This window comes from Cygnus atratus, chromosome 7, assembly GCF_013377495.2.
Source record: "Cygnus atratus isolate AKBS03 ecotype Queensland, Australia chromosome 7, CAtr_DNAZoo_HiC_assembly, whole genome shotgun sequence".
Classification (NCBI taxonomy): Eukaryota; Metazoa; Chordata; class Aves; order Anseriformes; family Anatidae; genus Cygnus; species Cygnus atratus.
Genome location: NC_066368.1, coordinates 14,249,911 through 14,270,848, shown reverse-complemented (window position 1 = coordinate 14,270,848; position 20,938 = coordinate 14,249,911). Strand labels below are relative to the sequence as shown.

At 41.6% G+C, this 20,938-nt stretch overlaps 1 protein-coding gene across 5 annotated transcripts in view; it reads right to left on the bottom strand.

The window, feature by feature from the left end:
* The window catches only part of BTRC (beta-transducin repeat containing E3 ubiquitin protein ligase), a 120,970-nt gene that overhangs the window by 52,805 nt on the left and 47,227 nt on the right, over positions 1 to 20,938 (bottom strand). For 4 of the 5 annotated variants that reach the window (XR_007708561.1, XM_050711948.1, XM_035547810.2 and 1 more), the window contains 2 exons: positions 19,989 to 20,066; positions 9,301 to 9,390 (listed from right to left, as the gene is read on the bottom strand). Coding sequence is in view for 4 of the 5 variants with exons in the window: in XM_050711948.1 (XP_050567905.1) it covers positions 9,301 to 9,390; positions 19,989 to 20,066 (168 nt within the window). In the remaining variant the exon portion in view is untranslated. The remainder of the gene's footprint in view (positions 1 to 9,300; positions 9,391 to 19,988; positions 20,067 to 20,938) is intronic. The other variant, XM_050711949.1, reaches the window with a different exon arrangement.

Here is a 20,938-nt window from a genome sequence, read left to right as displayed (position 1 = left end):
ACTTTTTTTGGGCGTATTTATGTTGAAAGAAAATATTTATTAGGATACTTGTGGCAAGACGCGCTGTCTCAGCCTGTTATCCTGATACGCTGGCGTACAGCAAAGATGAAGAACAATAGGCTTGACTTCCACATAAAGAAGGGCAAAATATGCAGCAGCCTGCCTGCACATCTCCCGTTATTTTACAGTTTAAATAAATTAAATCATTTCAGCCCTAGCACGACAGGTACAATATGTAAATACACCCCCGAATCACACAAAATATTGTAATACAGCCAAGACAAAGCTGGTATGGGCATAATTGTGGGAGCTGTACGTACAAGGTCAACGATTTGGGTTGGGGTATTTGTTTGGGTTTTGTTCTGCTAAGCAAAGGAGCCTGTGGAGCCCAGCATCGAAACACAGCAATTGAGAGCAGGAGCTCTGAATGATAAGGGAAACTGTTTCGTACAGCCGGGAAACTCTTTTTCCCCTACGAAAAAGCATCAGTGCTGCCGCAACTTGGGAATGAGTCAGAGCAGAAATGTCATTCCACGCTGGAGCTTCGCAGGATCCCATAGCTAAGAAATGAATAAAGTATTGTTAGCGCGATGAAGTCAGGCATTTTTACACTGCAGCAGTGGTAAGAGCTACATTCAAAATCCTGGACCGCTGACAGTCTCTATGCTGTGTATAAAGGGACCTAAATTATTTTGGCTGCTGCCTATCTGCATCTTAGCAAAGGGAAATGCTAAATAGAAGGATTAACAGAAATACGGTACCTTAAATCTTGCTAAACATAAACCTTAAACCGGAGTCTACAATGCTGTAACTCGCAATGTGCTCGAAGACTGACAGGCAGGAGCGCAGCAGACTGATTTTACTTTTAAATAATATCTAAATTAGATTAGCTCTTTGTGTAGATCTGCATGAACCAGAGGGGACATTCATCATTGTGCCAAAAAAGTTAAATTCACTGGGGTATGCTCAAAGTGAATGGTTCTAGACCTACGTTTTATCTCTCAGACACATCATCAAGATGCTGTGCCAATATGCATGAAGCCAGCTAGGAGCTGCAAGAAAGACAACGGGAGAGTAACTGGATACCAGAAAAGGTTTAATTTTTCCCTTTGTAGATTATGAATTGCTCAGGACAGGATCTGTGGCTTCCCTGTCTGGTAAGCGAAGAGCATCCCTTTCAATACTTGAGCTTCTTTTTTAATATTTAAACGGATTAAATATAAGGAAGGGTACTCTCCTCCCTCCCCCTCCAAAACAGATGTAATTCTACTTACCCTTCCTCCCCCTGCTGTAATTTAAAACACTTCAATTTGCAGTACTGCTTTCTTAATATTTTTAAACCCTCATCAGTTAGGGCCTTGCATTTGGGGGTTGATTTTTTCCTCCCTCCCAGCAAAAGCTGCCTCCCAGCTTCGTTTGGTGTTTCTTGTGACCCTTGCTAATGGTTTCCTCTTGGAGGGGCGTGCCAGGCTTTTCTCCTTAAAATTCCTGCACTGAAAGCCTGCACCGCACCACACTCCACGAAACGTGCTGATGGCACAAATTACAAGCCCCCAGCCGAACACTCCAGCCCCCACCATTCGGGCAGATTTATGTGGGCTCTTGCCGACGTTATTACAAGTCAGAGTTTATTGGGAAATTGTTACATTATGCGGAGTGTCTAACAAATTGCTTATGCTGCTATAATTGGATTACAACAGCCGCTTGCTCCCACCGGTAAGATTAGGCAAGTAGGACTCCTGCCGATCTCTGAGCGTTAGCAGTAATTTTATTTGCCTTGCCTCTCTCTTTCCTAACAACATGCCTCTTTCCCTGCCAGCTGTCTGCTGAAAAGGCACAGGCTTGTTCCTTGGCCCTAACAATGCAATTACAGCCCTGCAGATCGCACTGTTTGTGCATTAAGTACAGAGCCAAAACGAGGCGAATTGATCGTTTGACTTTTGGAGGAGCCATGTGATCTCGGCGTGCGGGTGATCCGGCATGCATCAGTGGGCAATGCTGCAGTACACGCCTGCTGATGAACTCGCCTCATGCCATTTCCCCTCCCCGTCTGCTCCCGACAGCAAAGACGTTGGAGCCTACCATTAATCTGGATCTGGCTACAGAAACGAGCTCCTTTTTGTCACCTCTTCTGCTGGGCTAAACTCAGGGCTGGTTTCACCTTCTGAAACGTGACGCTTGGCCACACCAGTGGCATCCCTGCGGCGGGCCATGGTATGAAATGATTATTCCAGCATTTCACATCCCAAGCTTTAGCACAAGAATTGGACTTATTTTTCAAACAACTTTTTAAATTCTTGCTTTTGAAAAATACAGAAGACATGTCTAGGTAAGGTCATGATGATGGTGTTTGTTTGCCCTACGATCTGAGGGTGCTGCTGCTGCAGGTGACTACTTGAGAAGTGATGCTTCTCTGTGCCTTTGCCAGTTTACCACTAAATCCATCAAGGATTTGGATTCCAAAGTGTTTCATATTTCCACCACAAAAGCTCCCTAAAAAACTGCGAGCCAATTTTGTTTTTCATACTCTTATCCTGGTGAACACTCCCTACAAGCTTAATGTGACAGGACCGGAATGAAGACCCCATGACTGTAACTCTTCATGCAGACTATCGATCACCAAAACACAGCAAACATTTGGGGTGGAAGCACAACATGTGACAATACACGCAATAAACATGCAGGGCAATTCTGATTAAGGATGCCAGGTGTTTCCTAATTTGAAAGTTTTATATTACATCTTCACTATCTGTATATGTGGAGGATTATAGGAGAACTTGGTTTAGATGGGACTTCGGGAGTTCTCCAGTCCAACCTCCTGCTCAAAGCAAGGTCTGTTATGAGGTCAGATCAGGTAGCGTAGGGCTTCAAAACCTCCAGGGATGGAAGAAGCTGCAAAGCATCCACAGGCAACCTATTCCAGATGATGCTCATCATCATGAAAAAGTTTTTCTCTGTGACCAGTCAAACTTGAGAGGGAGTTTCTAAGACCTGTATGGGAGCCCCTTCAAGATTTCCTGAACTCAGCTTCACAGGTAATGCAATTTTCCTTCTCGAGATTCCAAACCCAGGCCTCCAAAAAGTAAAAACATCTCCATCAAGTTGACTGCAATTTGGAAATAATTCTTCATATCAAGATTTTTCATATCACATGCCCATCCTTACTGCAGAGCTTTGAGAACTGATCTCTGGAATGCACTTAGAGACCCTCAGCTATAAAGCAATTTATGAGAAGTAAGTATTATAGTAATATTTCTTCAAAGTCTCTCTTTCATTTAAAAAAAAACACACACAAGTGTAATTCTTTTTTAATTTGTGGCTTCATTGACACACAGAGTCATTTCGGGTGGGAAAAGAAGCAGAAATGACAAGCATAGAGTTTGCATAACTGAAGACTAAAGAAGCCTGTTTACATGTAGTTTAACACTCAAAAGAAACTCTGAACAGCTGAAATGCCTTATAAATAGCTCAGACCCAGAGGAAGTGCAAACGTCTGCATTGTGAATTGTAGATCTTAATTACAGACAATGGCTGGTACAGCAAGTAGCACGGAAAAAAAAAAAGTGAAACAGTTGCACTGTTCATGGTTGGCAATAATTCTTCAGGAAAATATTTACTATCAATCAGTTATGAGAAAAGGGACTCTGCGCTCATAAAACAGCACGTTGCTTCTCATACCAGGACCATTTTGCTTCAGCATAATCTGAATTTAAACAGCTTGTTTCCTGCGGATATAATTTTGGAAATAAATAAAACAAGTCTATCAAAATCTGGAGAATGTGTATGGTAGGGTAGGGTGGGGGAGCAGAATATCACATTTCTTTCTCAGTCATTTGCAAAAAGGTTATTAGACTGAGGGGAAGCTAAAGCATAAAGACTGTCCTGATCTAAAAAAAAATAAAATAAAAAATTAGAAACTCACAATTAAGGTGAAAGTAGACATATTGCTATGAAAGAAGATTAGCATTAGGTCAAAGCTTTTAGATAAGCCCCTGATTCTGTATTCTGCTTGTGCTGTCTAAATACTGAGAATTCAGTGCTGGACTTCACGTTTTAAAGCACCTTTTGAACATTAACTAACCCTCAGCAACGTCCCTACAATACAAGCCATTCACGCCACCCTCTTTTACGAAGAAAATACCTGGAACAGACATGTAAAATGACACGTATCGATCTCAAGGACTGGAAAGGCTTCAGAAGCACTGGAAAACTGTACATTATCTGAAGATATACCAACTCAGCAGTGTATCACAACAGATCTCCGAGCTGGCTTGAGTTGTTCATGCAAAGTAAATGCAGGGACACTCAGGAAAGAGGAGCCATCAATCTGTGACATAAAGGGAGTTGAGAGTACAAGAGGGACACTCTTCAGATCCATTTGTCCTACTGCCAAACCGGAACCCTAAATGTCAGTTTTTTAAAGAGTACTTGTGGTTTTGCCATTGAATTCATATAAAAATTCTGAGCTCGATGTTATTATTATTGTGCAGACTATTCTTACTCTCAAAATTCTGAAGTAGTGATGCAGAAAGAACTCACAAAGGAAAGCAGACAGCAATTACCAGCTACTTCCACCACTCCCTGCTTTATGGAATCATCCTTTAATGTAGAAGTGTAGCTACAGCTAAGTAATACTATGCATCTTTGAAGAAAATTTCATGTAGCATGCTTGAAGTGACAGGCTTTGTTCTGCATTTCTGAATTGACCAGGACATAGCTCTGTTCCCCTGTATACTGCAAACAGCACATTACTGCATGCTTATGCTGAACTTTTCATCCAAGGATCTCAAAAGCATCATACAGTCAAATTTCACAGCATTCCTGCAAGGAGAGTATTATTCAATTCACTTTTAAAAAGGAGCAAGAAGAGCCATCAAGGCCAGGGAGGATGAAGTCGCAGTGCTGGAAATAAAGAGTGTGAACCCTTTCTGTACTCCTAGTTCAATAGTGTAACCATTACAGAATGCAAAGTTTAAAGTACAACAAAGAGCAATCAAGAATTCCCTAAAAGGCACAGCATGCTTCATGCAAAGACCTGAGAAGCCTCTTGGTTAGCTGGGACCTAAAGAGGCAGGACCAGTGATCATATGTGGGTAGCAAGGAGTGCTCAGCGGCATTTTTCTTTATCTAAGGTGAACGAAATTGAAGAAAGACACAGAGAACCTCTCCCAGCTGCTGCTGAGCTCAGATCTAAGCAGAAACCAGGGGATGCTGTGTGCCATTTAAAAGGCGTGCGTGCTGTCTTTGGCTCGTATGCCATAGGTTGCCTGCTTCTTGCACATATAGGAAAGAAATATATGTACAAAATGAGAACACTTCCTTACATAGCAGATGCAGACAAAGTGGAACTGACTGCATTAGTTAATAAAAAGTGAAGTCCTATCTAACAAATACAGGAAATGCGTATTGGCTGTACAACCCCATAACATCAACTATACACTAATCTCTTGCTGGGAAAGAAAAGAGCACTTTGAATCAGGTTATTTCCAAGATCCAAGAAAGTACAAAATCCAACAGACTCCAAGTGAACAGCAAAACTCAAACCTAACACAGCCCACATTATAAAAGGGTGAAAAGGCAAGACCTCCTTTTGAGAACAAAAACATACATAATCCATCTAAGCAAAGACTCGGCCAAGGAGACTGGAGACAGTCAGAGCCTCCCTCACTGCAGAGCAGCGCATGAAGGTCACCACAGAAAGCAAGTGGTCCCAGGTACAGAACAGAAGAGAAACTTGTTTGCACACCCAGGAGCATCACAGGAGTCCTAGGGACAGACCAGATGCCAGGGGGTTTTTAACTGTGGCCCTCTCTAATTGAGGCTGAAACGCACACCAACACCATTATCTGGCCTGAAGATACTGGCTTGCAAAATATGGAATAAACAATGGGAACAGATGCTCATTTGGCCAGTTTTCAATAAGCCTCATTAAAACCAAACACCCTGTCCTTGGAGCTCAGGTTCATGCTACATTTCTACCTTATTTAAGCACCTAGCACGAATTTCTGAGAAAGCCATCCGCTTGTGGTTGCGCACCAGTAGCATCGTAACAAGAAATCCTCTTGCAAACATTTTGTGCTTTCTAAAGAGACAAGCAGGAGGATTTGTGCTTGTGTGTACATATGTAAAAACACAATTAGAAAGTACATTTACTTTTTAAAGCCATTAGGTTAAATATACATCACACTTGTTGATCACTCAAAGGCAATGGGCAGCAACATGCCAAAAGATTAATGGAAGAGCTCCTGATGATGAAAGACCCGCTGTTACAGATCACGCAGGTGACATCTGTGCACCTAAATATATAGCTTTTAATTTATGATCCCTCCTCTTCAGTCAATACATGTGCACACTTGAAACAATTTTTATTGTGCCTTATCTGCTTCTAACCACATACACCCAAGTCCCAACAAGGGAGTTTCAGAGGACAAACATACCAGAAAAGCAAGGCTAAGAACAACATACAAAGATTAATCAGAACGGGATATTCTATTTTTAAATGCCTGAATAAAACTAGATAATCCACAGGCTTGCAAATACCACCGAGCACCTGGCTGTGGACAGTCAGCTTGGCATCATACCGATGACTGGGCAGACTAACTCACTAACACAGAGCTCCTTGAGTGGTTGAAAACCCAGTAACCCTATGCTACTTTGCATACTTGAAAATCTTGTGTGTATATATATACACACACACACACACACACTTCATTTTCCACCATTTTAGAAACAATGCTGAGCTTTGTCAGCTTGGTAGGTTGCACCTGAATGTCCTGTACAGAAGTACTCATTAACAAGAGAGCTTGATGGATGGGCAGTGCTTCAGTCTGAAAAAAAGATATCCCACTATTGATGTGCATGGCCTCAAGAGAAACTAAAAATCATTCTTTGAACAGACTTCAGAAGCATCAAACACATGATCAGCAAATGGCATTCATGTAATCATAACAGAGCACAATTTTCTTTTTTTGTAAGTAGGTGCAGAATCAGAAATCCTGTTTTCAGAAAAAAAAAACTCGTCTCTTGCAGACTGACAGTTCTGACAAGCACACGACAGCGCTCACTGTGATTCCCAGTCAGGGCTGATGCTGCACTGCAGAATCAGAAAAGGTAAATCATAATTTCCAAAGTAATCCCTTTTGTCTTTCACTGCCAGTTTTAAACAAAAATAAATAAACGAAAACCCTATAATACTTTTGGAAAAGTGCTGCAGATAAAGTAACCCACGCTTATGCTTTCCAACATTCACCCCCTTGACAAAACATTTTAATGTCCAAAGCCCTAAGACACATCAATCATGGAGGATAAAACTCGCCATGTGCGTAAGGCTAGGAGAAGGCCTCTGAACTCCTTAAATCCCGTATAAGCCCTGCACCGAGGGAACATTTAACAGTTGTGCCATTTGCCTATGCCATCACTGAGCCATCTGCATCCAGCTAACTGGATTTTTAAATGCTTCAACACTTCTGGAATGTGAAATTTCTTAGAACCTATTTCACTGTGGTTTGTAGTTTAGAAGGCAAGGGGAAGGGGGTGTAACAGCCAGACAAGCTAATAATAGGGGAAATATATCCCCAGAAAAGTCCGTATTTTTATTTCATACGGACTATATATATGGATATATATACCATATAGCTTAGTATGTATAGTCTGTATGGTCATATAGCAGTACATATAGCAGTATATACAGTAGATATGACTATATATATAGTCATACAGCATATAGATGCAATACTTAAGAACATACACCTTTCCACCTCCAGGATGACGGTTCAAATTCATCCCAATAACATGAAAGAAGTCTTACTGTTCCTACCTCCAACCCTACCCCTATCTCTTACCATGATCCCCACTGAAAACAATGCTTTAGGAGAGTCTATTATTTGGGGCATTAGGATGTTAAAGGTATATCATTTAAGTTAAAAGAGGCATGACTTAAATTAGCTGTACTTCTTGCACATCCTTGCTCCTTAGTGAGGTGATCAGGTCCAGAAAGACCCTGTGCTGTGAAGCACATGGGGTTGAGTGGGTTTGCTCTAGCTAGCTTGCTGTGAGCTGCTCATGGCATGCATCAAAATGGTTCTATCTGCTGAGAGAGTTCAGTAAGAGCTGCTTAAAGAGTTTCACCCACTTCATATCATAAAGGGCCTTAGAAAGCAATGTGCAATACCATTCATCTTAAGCTAGGAATGGAGGTTTGGGGATTAAATATGAGCACTTTGTACCAAGACTGGTAGCCTTCCTCTGAAGTACCTCCTCACTGGAAGGCAACCTTGCACGTCAAGCGCAGTTTACAAGTGCTAAGCCACCTGCATGCACCACGACAAACTTATGATGGCCAATTCACCGACAGAAAATGAAGGTAATGAAACATCCACATTTCACCAGAAAAATCCCAAAGCAAAGATTTAGCTGGGAGATTATCTTAAAGGTCAATACAAAAATGGGTCCCAAAGGGACAAGGCACCTTTAGAGCATGAAACAAAAAAGGGTCTTCAAGAAAATCAAGGAACTGAAAAAACAGAAGAGAAAACAGGCTTTCAAGTGGTCAGGTTGTGGTGACAGAGGAGCAACAAAATGCCAGCTGGTTTCAGTAACAGATGGCTGAGTGCACTGATCTGTCCTGCATGCCCATTCTAAACTTCCTTTCAGTGGAAATACGAAGCTTATACAAGGCTAAGCAGATCCTTCACACAGCCTTTTTATACTTATTGCATCATGGTTCAAATGTTTTCCACCCACAAACAACCCTGCATGTATCCTATTTTACTGCAGTTATGCTAAATTTTAAGAAAAGAGGGTGGCTAGTGGCACCTCATTTGTTCTGATCATATCTACCACAATTCTCAAGGAACGTCTCTTCTCTGATGCATTAAGATACCCATTTTCTAACTGCCGTATCGCCCTCCTCCCCCTCCCCTAAACATGATATAAAGAGTTCTCATGAAGTATTTTAGCATGTATCTGGATCATTTATCACTTGAAGTTGCCACAGCTAATTACATGACAGGAATAGGTCATGCCACTGGAAAAGCCTATTACTTGTAGAGCAGAATGAACCCTTCAGTCCCGATAGCTCAGGACTCAAGTAATCATTTCCACCAGAGGGAAACAGCACATCTCAAAACTCTGCACTGAAGAACAGAAAAGCCTACCCAAAATACTTACTTTTTAAATATTTTAAATACTTACTATTTAAATACTTTTTCAAAGCGTAATTTTTAACAAGAACTTTTCTTTGAATAACAGTGAACAATACAACAAAAAAACTTTCCAAACCAAAGACGTTCTTTTACTTACTTTGGCCACACAATTTTCAGTCTTCATAGCCGTGCTTCCTAGACACACCGTTTCCTGGTTTAAGCACAGTCTGGCACAGCTGTTGTAGGTCTGCAGAAAGATTAAAATGGATATGAATAGAAGAACACAATTTTCTTTCAGGCGCCACATTTTTGGCACAAGAAACCACAACAACACTACCACATTTCCTTTTTCCTAAGGTGTAAAAGTTTCAAACGAAAATAAACTAGTTTGCAGCAAAAACCTACGTTGAGGGCATGTGTGTTCTCTGAAAGTGATGTTCAGTTTTATAGTTCTGAGATCCACAGATTGAAGAGATTTTTCTCCTCTTTTCATTTGAAAAAAGAAAAAAAAAATCTGATCTTAGTTGTTCAGTCTTTTAAAAACTACTACATAACCAAAGAGCTAAGAAAAGGCGATTTCTGTACGCTCATTACCAAAGCTCAAGGCAAATGTTAATAAACATCTCCTGCCTTTATCGGGTAAAAACACACAGGGACAGTACAAAGGGTTATAATTGGAAATGAATAAAGGCAGACCACATCTCTCTTGTATCTCATTTCCACAATTTTGGGAAGTTTGCTCTTCTGAACCAGAATGACTTTATCTTAACCCATACACTGTCCTGCACAGGGGATGTTCAAGTGGGAGTCTTTGCCAAGGACGTTACTCAGAGTCCCTCCCTCTTTTAAGGGCAGTACTTATTAAGTGTGCCTAAAATCAGACTTTGGATGACTAGACTATTTAAACTAAGATGTCTGAAAAACTCAGGAATTTCTAATGGAGGCTTTCCCTGACCTGCTTTCAACACCATTTCAACGACTACTTGATGAAGCTCAATTTTTTTTAGGAGGAGGAAGAGGACAGTAGCACTTAAGATCTCCAGTACTGGATAAAAAAAGCTACCTTGCTAGGCCTGGTACTAACAGAATACAATAAATATGCCCTGTACAAGGTCACAAAACTTGCAGGCAACACCGTCATGGCAAGGGCTCCTAAACCTCTCCCTCTGGCTCTAATGGCACGGCTGTGCAGCAGAGGCCCTCGTTCAGTGCTCCCTGTGCCGAGTGCCAAACAAACATCCTCCACTTTGTATCCCCCTGGCACAGGCCTGGCTGGGCAAGACGCAGCCAGCAGCAGCACCCAACAGAGCAGAGGAACACGTTGCAAAGGATATCTGATGCAAGAACACAGGGAGTTTAAAGGGGGTTATGCTAAGCAATAGGAGGTACATTTAGAAATGCAGCGTTCCTGACGCAGCCTCCAGCTCAGAAGGATGGCAAGCACCAACCGATGGGAACTGGGTGTTTATAACCACAGGAAGCATCACACATTATCCACCAAAGTTCTTCTGATCCTCATTAAGCATTCATTACTGACCACCCCGGACAAACAGTTTGCTGTCTCGGGTCGATCTGTACTGGTCCGGCACAGTCCAGACGCTCGTGGGGAAATTCAGGGATTCACAGTCCCTTCCACTGGACTTCTTTACAGACCCCCTTCAAACTCCATCAAGAAACAGAAACAAAAAGGAGCACAAAACCCCCTTATCTTCTCCACCACTCCAGCAGTTTACGTTTTATTTCTCAGTGAGCTCTCTAACCAGAAAATTGCCAGTGACAGACAGGAATGCAGAGTATCCTGGCTCCAGCGGATCTCCTTACAAGTCCTAACATCGCTATCTGCTGCGACTAGCAGCCAGCTAGCAATTTCTGACTCTGGATCCAGAAGGAGAGCCTGAAAAATTCAAACACACGAACCCTGTCGGAGTGCCGTGTGGCCAAACAGAGCGCATCTTTCAGCGGGGGAGGGTTAGGTTCAAACTGGGATTAGGCCACAAGCAAACAGAAGTCTGAGAGACTCAACTCAGCCTCTCGCAAATATTTGCCAACGTCATAAAACCATCACTCTGGTATGCACAGCACTTTTTCTTCACAAGAAAGATCAGGATAGCATAAACTATCCTAAATTGTGGCTTAGATGCAGTGGCTCAACTGGTGGACAGAAAAGTTGGCGCCATCTGCTTTGCACTGACATTCAGACAATTCTGGAGGTGAAAAACTGGAGAGTTGATAAGTTCCTTGTTTGTTCTTTATATTTGTGTAATTTAAGCCATTTATTGTAAATCTGTGATCTCTCTCATTTGCAGTCTCATTCCTAGAATTCCAGTAGCAGTGTTTCTGCACAACATACCTCGCATGTACCGTAATTTTTATGAGGCCCTGACTCACAGAAAGCTAACACTAACTCCCCTTTGCAGATGGAAAGCTCAGTCACAAAAACATTCACTGAAAGAAACAAGGTAGCCTGTAGCTTCACGAACTGAACCATGAACCAAATTCACATCTTTTCATTTTTTTTTCCCCACAGGACAGGTATGCAAAAACCTTGGTAACAAGCCAGCTTTTTAAAAGCCAAACTTACACCAGGCTTTCTCTCAGATATACAAATGGGAAAGAGTGGATAATCCAAACACACTATGTAAAATAATAAAGTCAAAACTAAAAAAAAAATTAGAATTTTATGAGAAGGAAGCTCACTACACTACTACTCAAAAGCTGGATGTACATCAGAATATAGACACAAATAATTCTTCCATTGTATTGCTTTATTTTTCATTAATGTCATTATTTAAAGCAGAGAAAATGAAACAGCTGATGTAGAAGGCAGTGAACTTCTAGAACTTGCTGCCACAGGATGCCATGGAGAGAAACAACATCAGCAAGTAGAAAGGGGGATTAAACAAACTCAGGGACAGCACGTCCATGGAGTACTTGGCAGGGATATCCCCTGGAGCAACAGCTGTAGAGGCTGCAGGAGCAGGAGGGGAATGGAGAGCAGAGAGAAGCCAGACCTCTTTGCTCTCCCTATACAGCATCTTCCACTGACAGTGCTGATCGAGCTGGGCATTCCCAGGTTAATACCTCTCTGCCCTCGGACCACTAGCCAATGATATTAAAATCTCTCCTTCCCAAATTTTTCAGCCACAGAAAGCAGACAAGAACTTACTTTCGTTGTGAGAGCCAACTTTTGCACAGTAGTTTTGTTATGTAAAGACCTACGTAAGCACCAAATTACCCATCATTTAGTCCTTCAGCAGCTCATTGTTTCCCAATAAAAGTAGCAGGGAAAAAAAAAAGAAAATTAAAAGGAGTATGTATAATGGAATCAACCCATTGGGATGCAGATTTGAGAATAAAACACACAAACAGCGATTGTCAGCTCAACGTCCCTTACTATGTTTGTACAGTTCTCCTGTTCTTCTTTTCATACTCTCACAGAAGAATGCATTAATAGCTATGTGTGATAAATAAAGGAGATACAGAACATGCATATTCTGTAATTCGGCCAAAAAACTTCAAGCAAAAATGCAGAAGTCTAGTTCTCTCTTACAGTCCAGGGGTAAAAAAAAGAGGTCATGTCACTCTACTTAACAGGTCTCAAAGGAAATTTACTGATAATGTGGAAAAGACGCTGTGTTTGGCTCACAAAGTCCAGCCATGAGAAAATGGAAGAATATAGTGTGGAGGTTGTCTTCTTCTACTGTTTCTCTGCAGGAAGCAGTAAGACACAAGATCACTGCTGTACATGGAGATTTGGTTTCACCTGGTATGGTCGTATTGTGTCTGTACAGTAACAGCTACAAGTGAAAAAGACAGAACTGAAAACAGATTGACTGTCGTATCATGAAATAATACTGCAGAGCCCTACATTTAGGTGAAACATTGGATGGTGTCTCACGTTACACTACAACACCAGAGCACCTCCCTTCATTGGCTCCGATGACTATGGGAACACTGACTAATCTGGAAGAAAAACAAGAAAATCAACCAGAACCAAGTCACAGAAAAGCAAATTTCTCAGCTCACCTTTAAAGCTCGACCCTTTTATGAATCTCATCTAACTTGCACCAAAACTGTTCGAGTTTCTCCTCACCTTCCATCAAGATAAGAGGTTTCTTCACCAAGGAAAAGCAGTCTGAAGCGGTAGCCTGGTTCAACGCCACAGGCAGATAGCTTTGCGTTGGAGTGCTTTAATATGTTTTTATATTGCATATAAAGCATGCAAACATAAACCAGTTTGGTGAAAACTACCCTCTTTGTGGAAGCCGGCTGTAATTCTGAACAAGTTTTCAATTTTTGCACTGCTGCTAGGGTAAAACATTTTAAAGAGTTTAATTTTACAGAGGCTTCAATGACACGAGATTATCTAACAAAGTAATGGTTAATCAATAGAGGGTTTAGTTGTCAGGTGAAACATATAACACACTAAAAGGGATTGATTGCAAGGCTCCTCCTTATTTACTAGGAGGTATATATTTAAAATGACACAAACTTGTTACCGAGCTGCATTCCTTTAACCTTGCAAAAGCCGTTTGAGAACAGTGTTAAGCAGCCCTATAGCAAAACAAGCTCTAATGAAAAAAAAAATCCTACAGATATATGGCAACCCCAAATCATGTCAGAAGCAGGGGAACCACAAAGCGGTATTCACTCGCAGCCAAAGGCTTAAAATGCCACAGAGACACTAGACTATAGTTCACTAAAGATAGAGCTGTATCCGATCTCATTCCGTAAGTGTCTTTGGTTACATTTTTCTTTTTAAAGAAAGTGCGATCCTGCTCTTTGACACAAACACGTAAACGTTTCTCCTTGTGTCGGCGTAGCTGTGGATGAGCGCTCAATGCCAACCTGAAGCCTCCAACCCAAGGCAGAGCTGTGTGTGCAGCTTTTCTGCCAACTGCAATCCATTTCTTTGGCCATTTATCCAGCGAATCCCCAGACCCTGAACAAAACTCCATTTTTTAATAGAAGCTGCAGCCCACGAGCTCAATAAGATTTTCCCCCCCCAATAGTTAATAATTACATGATTTATCAGAGAAAGATAACACTAATAAAAACACAGCAAAAAGACAAAACCCATACCCTCCCTTCAAGTCATTTTCAGGGAAAAGATTATTAAACTGTTCTTTTTGAACAAGGGCTTTTGTAGCTAAGCGCAAATTGCCAAACGGTTAGAAAAAAAGTTATTAGACTCAGAAGAATTCAGCAGAAGTGGGAAGTTATATAAACAAATCACTCCAGCAGATTTGGAAAGATCGCTTTCATCTTACTTAGAGTCTTAGGAGACTTGCATTAATTACCCTTTAAAGGTCTTTCACATGGACTATTTAAAATAAACGCAATTTATTTATTTATTTCAAATGAGGTGCTTCTTCTGAAAGAATTAAGTAATCTCAGCAAATTTAAAAACGTTTTTATAAACAGGTAATTAAAAAGAAGACTAGAATTAAGTCAAGCTGTAAAACATTCCCCATGATTCGCTGCAATTATTTTCTTAAGACTAAATTTTTGTTATCTGGAGCCCAGTCTTTGAGAAGGGTAGTCTCCACAAAAAAGCCAGAAGACATAATAAAGACCAGCCAAACACAAAAACTAGATCATTCACAGCATTTTCCCTAAAGCACAGTTTGTCATATTGCAATTACACCTTGCCTACTGTGAAAGCCAGAGTCCTTAATATTGCCACTAGAGGGAAGAAGTGTCTCAACACATGGCAATGGTAGTTGGGGAGTGGGTTTTTTGAGCAATTACCATAACAAAGCTCCCTTGGCTGTGTGTACCTTCTAATTACTCAGTACGATTAAAATGACTTACCTAAAACAAACAGGGAAAGAAGAAAAGCCCCTAAAACAAAAAAACTCAAGACACAAACAATGCACCTAACTCCAATCCGCCTGTTATCTGAAATTACATTTAAGCTGGAGATCTTTTTTTCCTCATCCATCAATGCATAAGGGCAAAGAGGGGGGGAGAGTACACCGCAATGCCCAACCACCACAGGGTTGTTCTGCCAAGTAAAAGCACGAAAACAAACAAAAACAAAGAGCAAAGAGAACTACATCTCTTGTTAAAATAAAGAAGAAAAAAAAAGAAGGAGGAAATGTCGTGGTATTTAGCCATCTGGTAGCTGCTTGAAAACAAATTGTCCTCAAAAGAGCAGAAATACAGTATGTCTTCTCTCAGTTCACTGGCTTATGAATCAGACTTTCTTTTTTTTTTTTTTTAATACGGGCACGGCGATATTAGACTTCAGTGCTGCTGCTTTCACTTGCCTCTTGTGCCACTGCGCCAAACTGGCCATCCCCATCTGAACCCTTGTTCCAACTGGGATGCCGCATTCGCAGACTTTCAGGGTGCATCTTGTTGGCCCCATTGTTCAAAATCCCTCCGGATTTTTCTTTTCCCTGACAGCCACTCGCTGGTTTTTAAACCCTTAAATCTTTCATTTTATAAGGCACGTCATTAAAGGAAGATGGCAGCCGAGCGATTTTTCTTCCCATTGACAATTTGTGACATTTCTCCAGCAGCGTGCAAGGTGTTGAAAACCTGGCAGCTGTTACCTCCCAGGATGAAGCTCCTTTTTTATCCTCCCTTGACAGTTTAACTCAATGGGTCAGCACCTTTAAAGACTGCAAAGTACCACTGAAGTGGATGGAGGCTTGAATTACTGCTCCCTCCCTAATCAATGTAAACCCTCACTGCAGGTGAAACTCTTCATCTATAGAGGTGCATGGGGGAGGAAAATGTAATGCCCTGAGCCAGATGGTTTTCATCTTGTTTTTTAAAGAAGAAAGGAACAAGCTAACAAGGGGACAGCTACTTTGTTAGCTTCTTGGCCTCTCTCATGGCTTCGGATCCCCAGGGTTCCAGCCACACAAGAGAAAGAATACAGAAAAACATAAACACTTAAAGAAATATAACTAGGGGGCTGGCAACACGCTGCTTTCAAAGAGTTGAGAGCCCTGTTCAGCGCTTTATTTATCACTGCCCACGTTCTTCGGATGGTAAGTGGACACGGACACAAAGGGCAGGGGGGAGTAGACAACACTTGCAATTTACTCAATTACAGAGGAATGCAGAAATGCAGCAGGGTGACAGATTCCTATTAGCACGACTGCTGAAAGAGCCCAGTGGCCTTTCTGCCACAAGGCAGCATTCCCATTGTAACTCAGGCTCCAGCTCAACCCAGGTTGGCTAGTTTTTTAACATGCGTGAAGTGCTACAGAGGGATGGAAATGATTTTTTTTCTCTTCTCTTTGAGACAAAATATATATATATATATATGTGTGTGTGTGTATCTGTATATATAAATATATAACCAAAGAATATTATTAAAAGTAAGACCAGGATGTGCCTCTAGCAATTTCAAGCTTGGAAGGCTTTTCAAGCAGCAGCTCCTTACTAGCAAGCATTAATACCGTAAAAGATGAGCTAACCCTGCTAACATTACAGACCTGGTACATACGTCCTTGACATCTCCCCTGGGGAAGGGAGGAAGCTGAAGCCCCACACTCCTCCCCACCGTGCAATCATCCCCATCGGGAGGACAGCAGAAATACTTCTGGAGAACTTCGGTGTGTGCCTGGAGAAGTGCCCCAGGCAGCGGGATGAGGCTGCTGCTGCCAGCCAACAGCTTTTTGTCTTTGCTTTGCTTTGCCCTACCTTCTCTGACTGCTTTCTGCTTCTTCCAGTTGGCTTGTGTATTGACTTAAGAGCAGCGTGCCTCTACTTTAACACTGCAACAGTGCCTAGAGCATGTTTGAGGAGCTAGATGTAATTTTACAACACGATCTCAAATCCATACGAGTGAACTGAGGTAATACTCTGTGCCAAAATGCTAACGGAGAAAGATCTTGAAAACGCTACGGGGCCTGTTTGAATGGGGTAGCAGGCAGGGATTTTTTCCCCCAGACGTCCATCTGGAAGCCTGCAGACAGACAGCGGGGTCCGAAGCGAGGCGTGCAGGAGGGTCGCTGCAGCAGGCTCGCTGTTTGCTGCCAGCACTTCCCCACGAGGCCACCTTTGCCTCGGCTTCCCCCCGCAGAACAAACCGCGGCAGCGAAAGGCACTTCATTATTGCTCCGCTGAAGAGAAGGGAGGGAAGGGTTTTAAACAAGCTGCATTGTGCCCATCTTCTTTAAAAACCAGCGGGGTAATCAAGTTCAGGGCAGCCCCGGACAGCTGCCCTGTGACCTATTCATGTTGACCCCCGCTATTCATCACTTTCCTCGGGACTATGAGGGCAAGCTCCCGGGGAGTGACCACCACAATAGACAGATACGAGCCAACAATAATACGGTTCCTGCAAAAAAAAAAAAAAAAACAGATGGCACTGCAATAAATTTACAAATCTGCATTCATGGCTCTGTTAAAAACACCCAGAAGCTAAAAGGCTGGAGGGGCCCCCAGAGAGCTTCCCCTGCCCGGTTTCTAAAGGCCAGCTCTCTCCCCAAGACTATTGAGCTCGTGTTCTTCATAAATGAAGAATGGAGACATAGCCCTTAAAATAACAAATGCCTGACCTAATCAATCTAGTGTTTGGGTCTAACACTAACTGATAGGCACTGAAAACTAATTATGTTTTTTGGCAAGGAAGTTGAATTAAAATGGAAACACACAGGTTAAAAAGGCACTGAAGCATTTGCGAGTCCCTTTGAAAGGGCGGCGCGCACACACACACACACACAGTCACACGCAGGGCTTGAAACAGGAACCTGATTCAATAACTCATGCATTTATTTTTAAAATGAATCAGATTAGTCCCATGTGTGACCTGCCGGTCCATCTGTATGAGCCGGACTTAATGGGCACTCTTCTCACGCTTACTTCAGTTTGAAGTATGAGAGAGATAAATTTAGTTTAATTTTCAACAGATCAAGCTATCCATTTTCCAAATGGACCATCTGGATCAGCCTATTAAAATTAATTTATAACTTTGCAGTGTGAAAATTCGTTTGTTAGCTTAAATAAAGTTGCCAAAAACTTTTGCCACTTGTCATTGTTTTTTCTGAAGTCTGTTTTCATACTGTGGTTTTCAGTTTTCCCCTTCAAAATTTAATTTTGTCAGATCGAGCACTCAACAAGAACTGAACATTTGCATCCGTACTTCCAAATCTGTCATAGCTTAGATCTTTTTACTGTTCCAGCTCACAGTGTCAAGTTCATTGCCTGTACTTGTCTCCTTTCCCAGTGCTGATCTCCGCATCTCTTCTGCCTTGCTGCCCCTCACCAACCTCAGAGCAGCCGTGCCTTCTCCTGCCAGCATGCTGAGGACACGGCTCCACTTGTTGAGACTTCTGAAGATACCCTCCTACAAAAACCATTATAGTCACCAGAAAAATTGCTTTTCTCCTAGTAAGAGGTCCATAGAACTAAGCTATGGGGGTCTTCAGCCTCTGCTTACAACTTCAGAAGCTTAAGCAACCATTGCACCTTTTTATTACCTCCACCTTCTGGTACATCTGTTCCACAAACCTACCTAAGGAAACATTTATGGCCATGGCTAATGGCTAACTAAACAAAAATGACTAAATATGTGGACAATTTCACTAGAAAGACCGTTTAAATAGACAGACTTCCCCCTCTCTCCACATATACACATTCAATTCTTCTGCACAGGTAGGTCCACATTTCCCAATAATGAAATTTTACCAGCAGTGTCTTAAGGGAGGGACAGAAAATATGAAGTCGTACACTCAATATTTACCAAGTTAGCATCTTTCCACTAAGGTACTAGTACCGCATTCAGCACTTTTTGAGTATTACTGCTTTGACAGCATTTGCAGGACAGATCTTTTCAGCTTTACAAAATATGCGCAGATGTGAGACAGGGTAATCACTCCGCATACCCTCCTCTAGGAGATGCAGATCTTTCCATTAAGCATCACTTTACTCATTGATTAGGAAGGAAAAAAGCACGTGCATCTGTGTCTGATTTCTTCACCTACAGTTGGAAAATTCCCAACTGGTTCTTGTCCATCATTAATAGAGAAAAAGGAGCAATATGAGCTTCCAAAATGCTTTGGTAGTTTCTACTTAAGCCCACACAACGAATCTAAATTCCTTCTACCGCACGCGCAAAATCTTGGGCAACCACCTCATATGATCTAGACAAGATGGTACTTGCTTTAAGAGTACAGCTTGAACTTGTCCACAAACACTGTTCTCAACACCTAAGGTGCCACAGAGCAACCAGAAGACCCAAGGATTTTGGCCACACAAAAGACTGGGCATAAAGATGAAGGCTGTGATGCATCTCAACAATATCCTGATCACCTTGCTGTGAACAATGTCTTCTTTTGACGAACTGCTAAGAAATTTGCTTTATTATACATAAAAGGCTGAGATATGTTTTAGCAGCCCACTCTTTCTCCTTTCTACCCACGAGGCACATATATGAATGTAGAAGAGAATATCGGTCATTTTTCAGGTTATTAACCTGGACAACACCTCCAAGAAAATCCACCTTCAAGGGTAATGGAAAACTTAATTGTTCTAGAATGCTTTGAAATTCTTGAACACATGATCTGAAGCAAGACAAAATATACTACAAACAAGGCAGGAACAAGAACAGAAGGAAAGGCTGAAGAGAGCTTGATGAATACCAACTGGAAAAACATAAAACTTGAGAGCAGAAGTCTAGATTTCCTTAGAAAGAGTCATCGACTCTCCTGAAAGGCAAATCCATGTGTCTGATTTTCCTGGGTATATTGTGACTAGCTCAGACTTCAAGGGAGAAAAGAAAGGATTTCCATGAGCATAAGTCAGACTTCAGCTTCCAAAAGCATTTAAGGATTCAAATAGCTAGAAAGTTTTATTGCATTTTTAAAGAGACTGATCACATACCTGTCTAAGTGAATTCTTCTCAGGAATGATCTTCCTAGGGGGCTCATCATTATTACAGTCTTCTCTCTCAGAGGAGTTCTGTGAAAGAAAGTAAGCTTTAATTCAGTTCTTATCCCTAATATTACTCTGCGAGGAGAAAAGAAACAGAATATTTGTACTATGCAAGCTATAGTATTTTATGTATACACACACCGGAGGCTAACTTGTACTTTTAAGCCAAACAGCTTGTTATGGCAGAGAAAGAATCACTCCTCAGTACAGCAATGCACCACTGTGCAGGTGTCTATCGAAGAAGACTGTGCTTTGGAGATTTATTCTGAAATTACCAATAACTGCCTCTTTGAAAAGCTGAAATAATGGCTGGGTCAGCATGGTAACACCAGCGCTCCCCAACACCCCAGAAGAACTATTTCAAACAGTGGAACCTGAGGAAAACAAAAGACTGTGAATGGGTGCAACTGTTCCCTGTGCCCTATGCTTTTAGTCTGACCAACAATTATTAATTGTACCGAGTCTGCTGGGCTGCGAAAAATCACAGAGAAATTTAATTATGCTAAATTCTGGTGAAAGAGGTTGTCAGATCCTTTAAAAAAAAAAAAAAAAAGAAGTGTAGGTAGCAAATGATACCGTGGTTATATTTTTCACTTCTGCTCCCTGAAGCTGCACACACAAACACCGTTTCTAGAAAGACTGAAGCTGCAAAACTTAAGCCACCACCTCCAGAGAAGAGTAAAGAGTAAAGACGAGGGAAGGGGGACAAGAAAAAATAAATACAAGGTTTTTTTCTGCACAAGTAAGAAAGAACTCCAGGAGCACTTTGTGTGTTAACCTCACCGTTAAAGCCAATTATTACTTGCTTTAGAGTAAAGACAGGATATTGTTTATCTCAAGACGTGTACGATCTTTAGCAAACATTTGGTTTAAAAGTGCTGGGTGTGGGGGGGGAACCC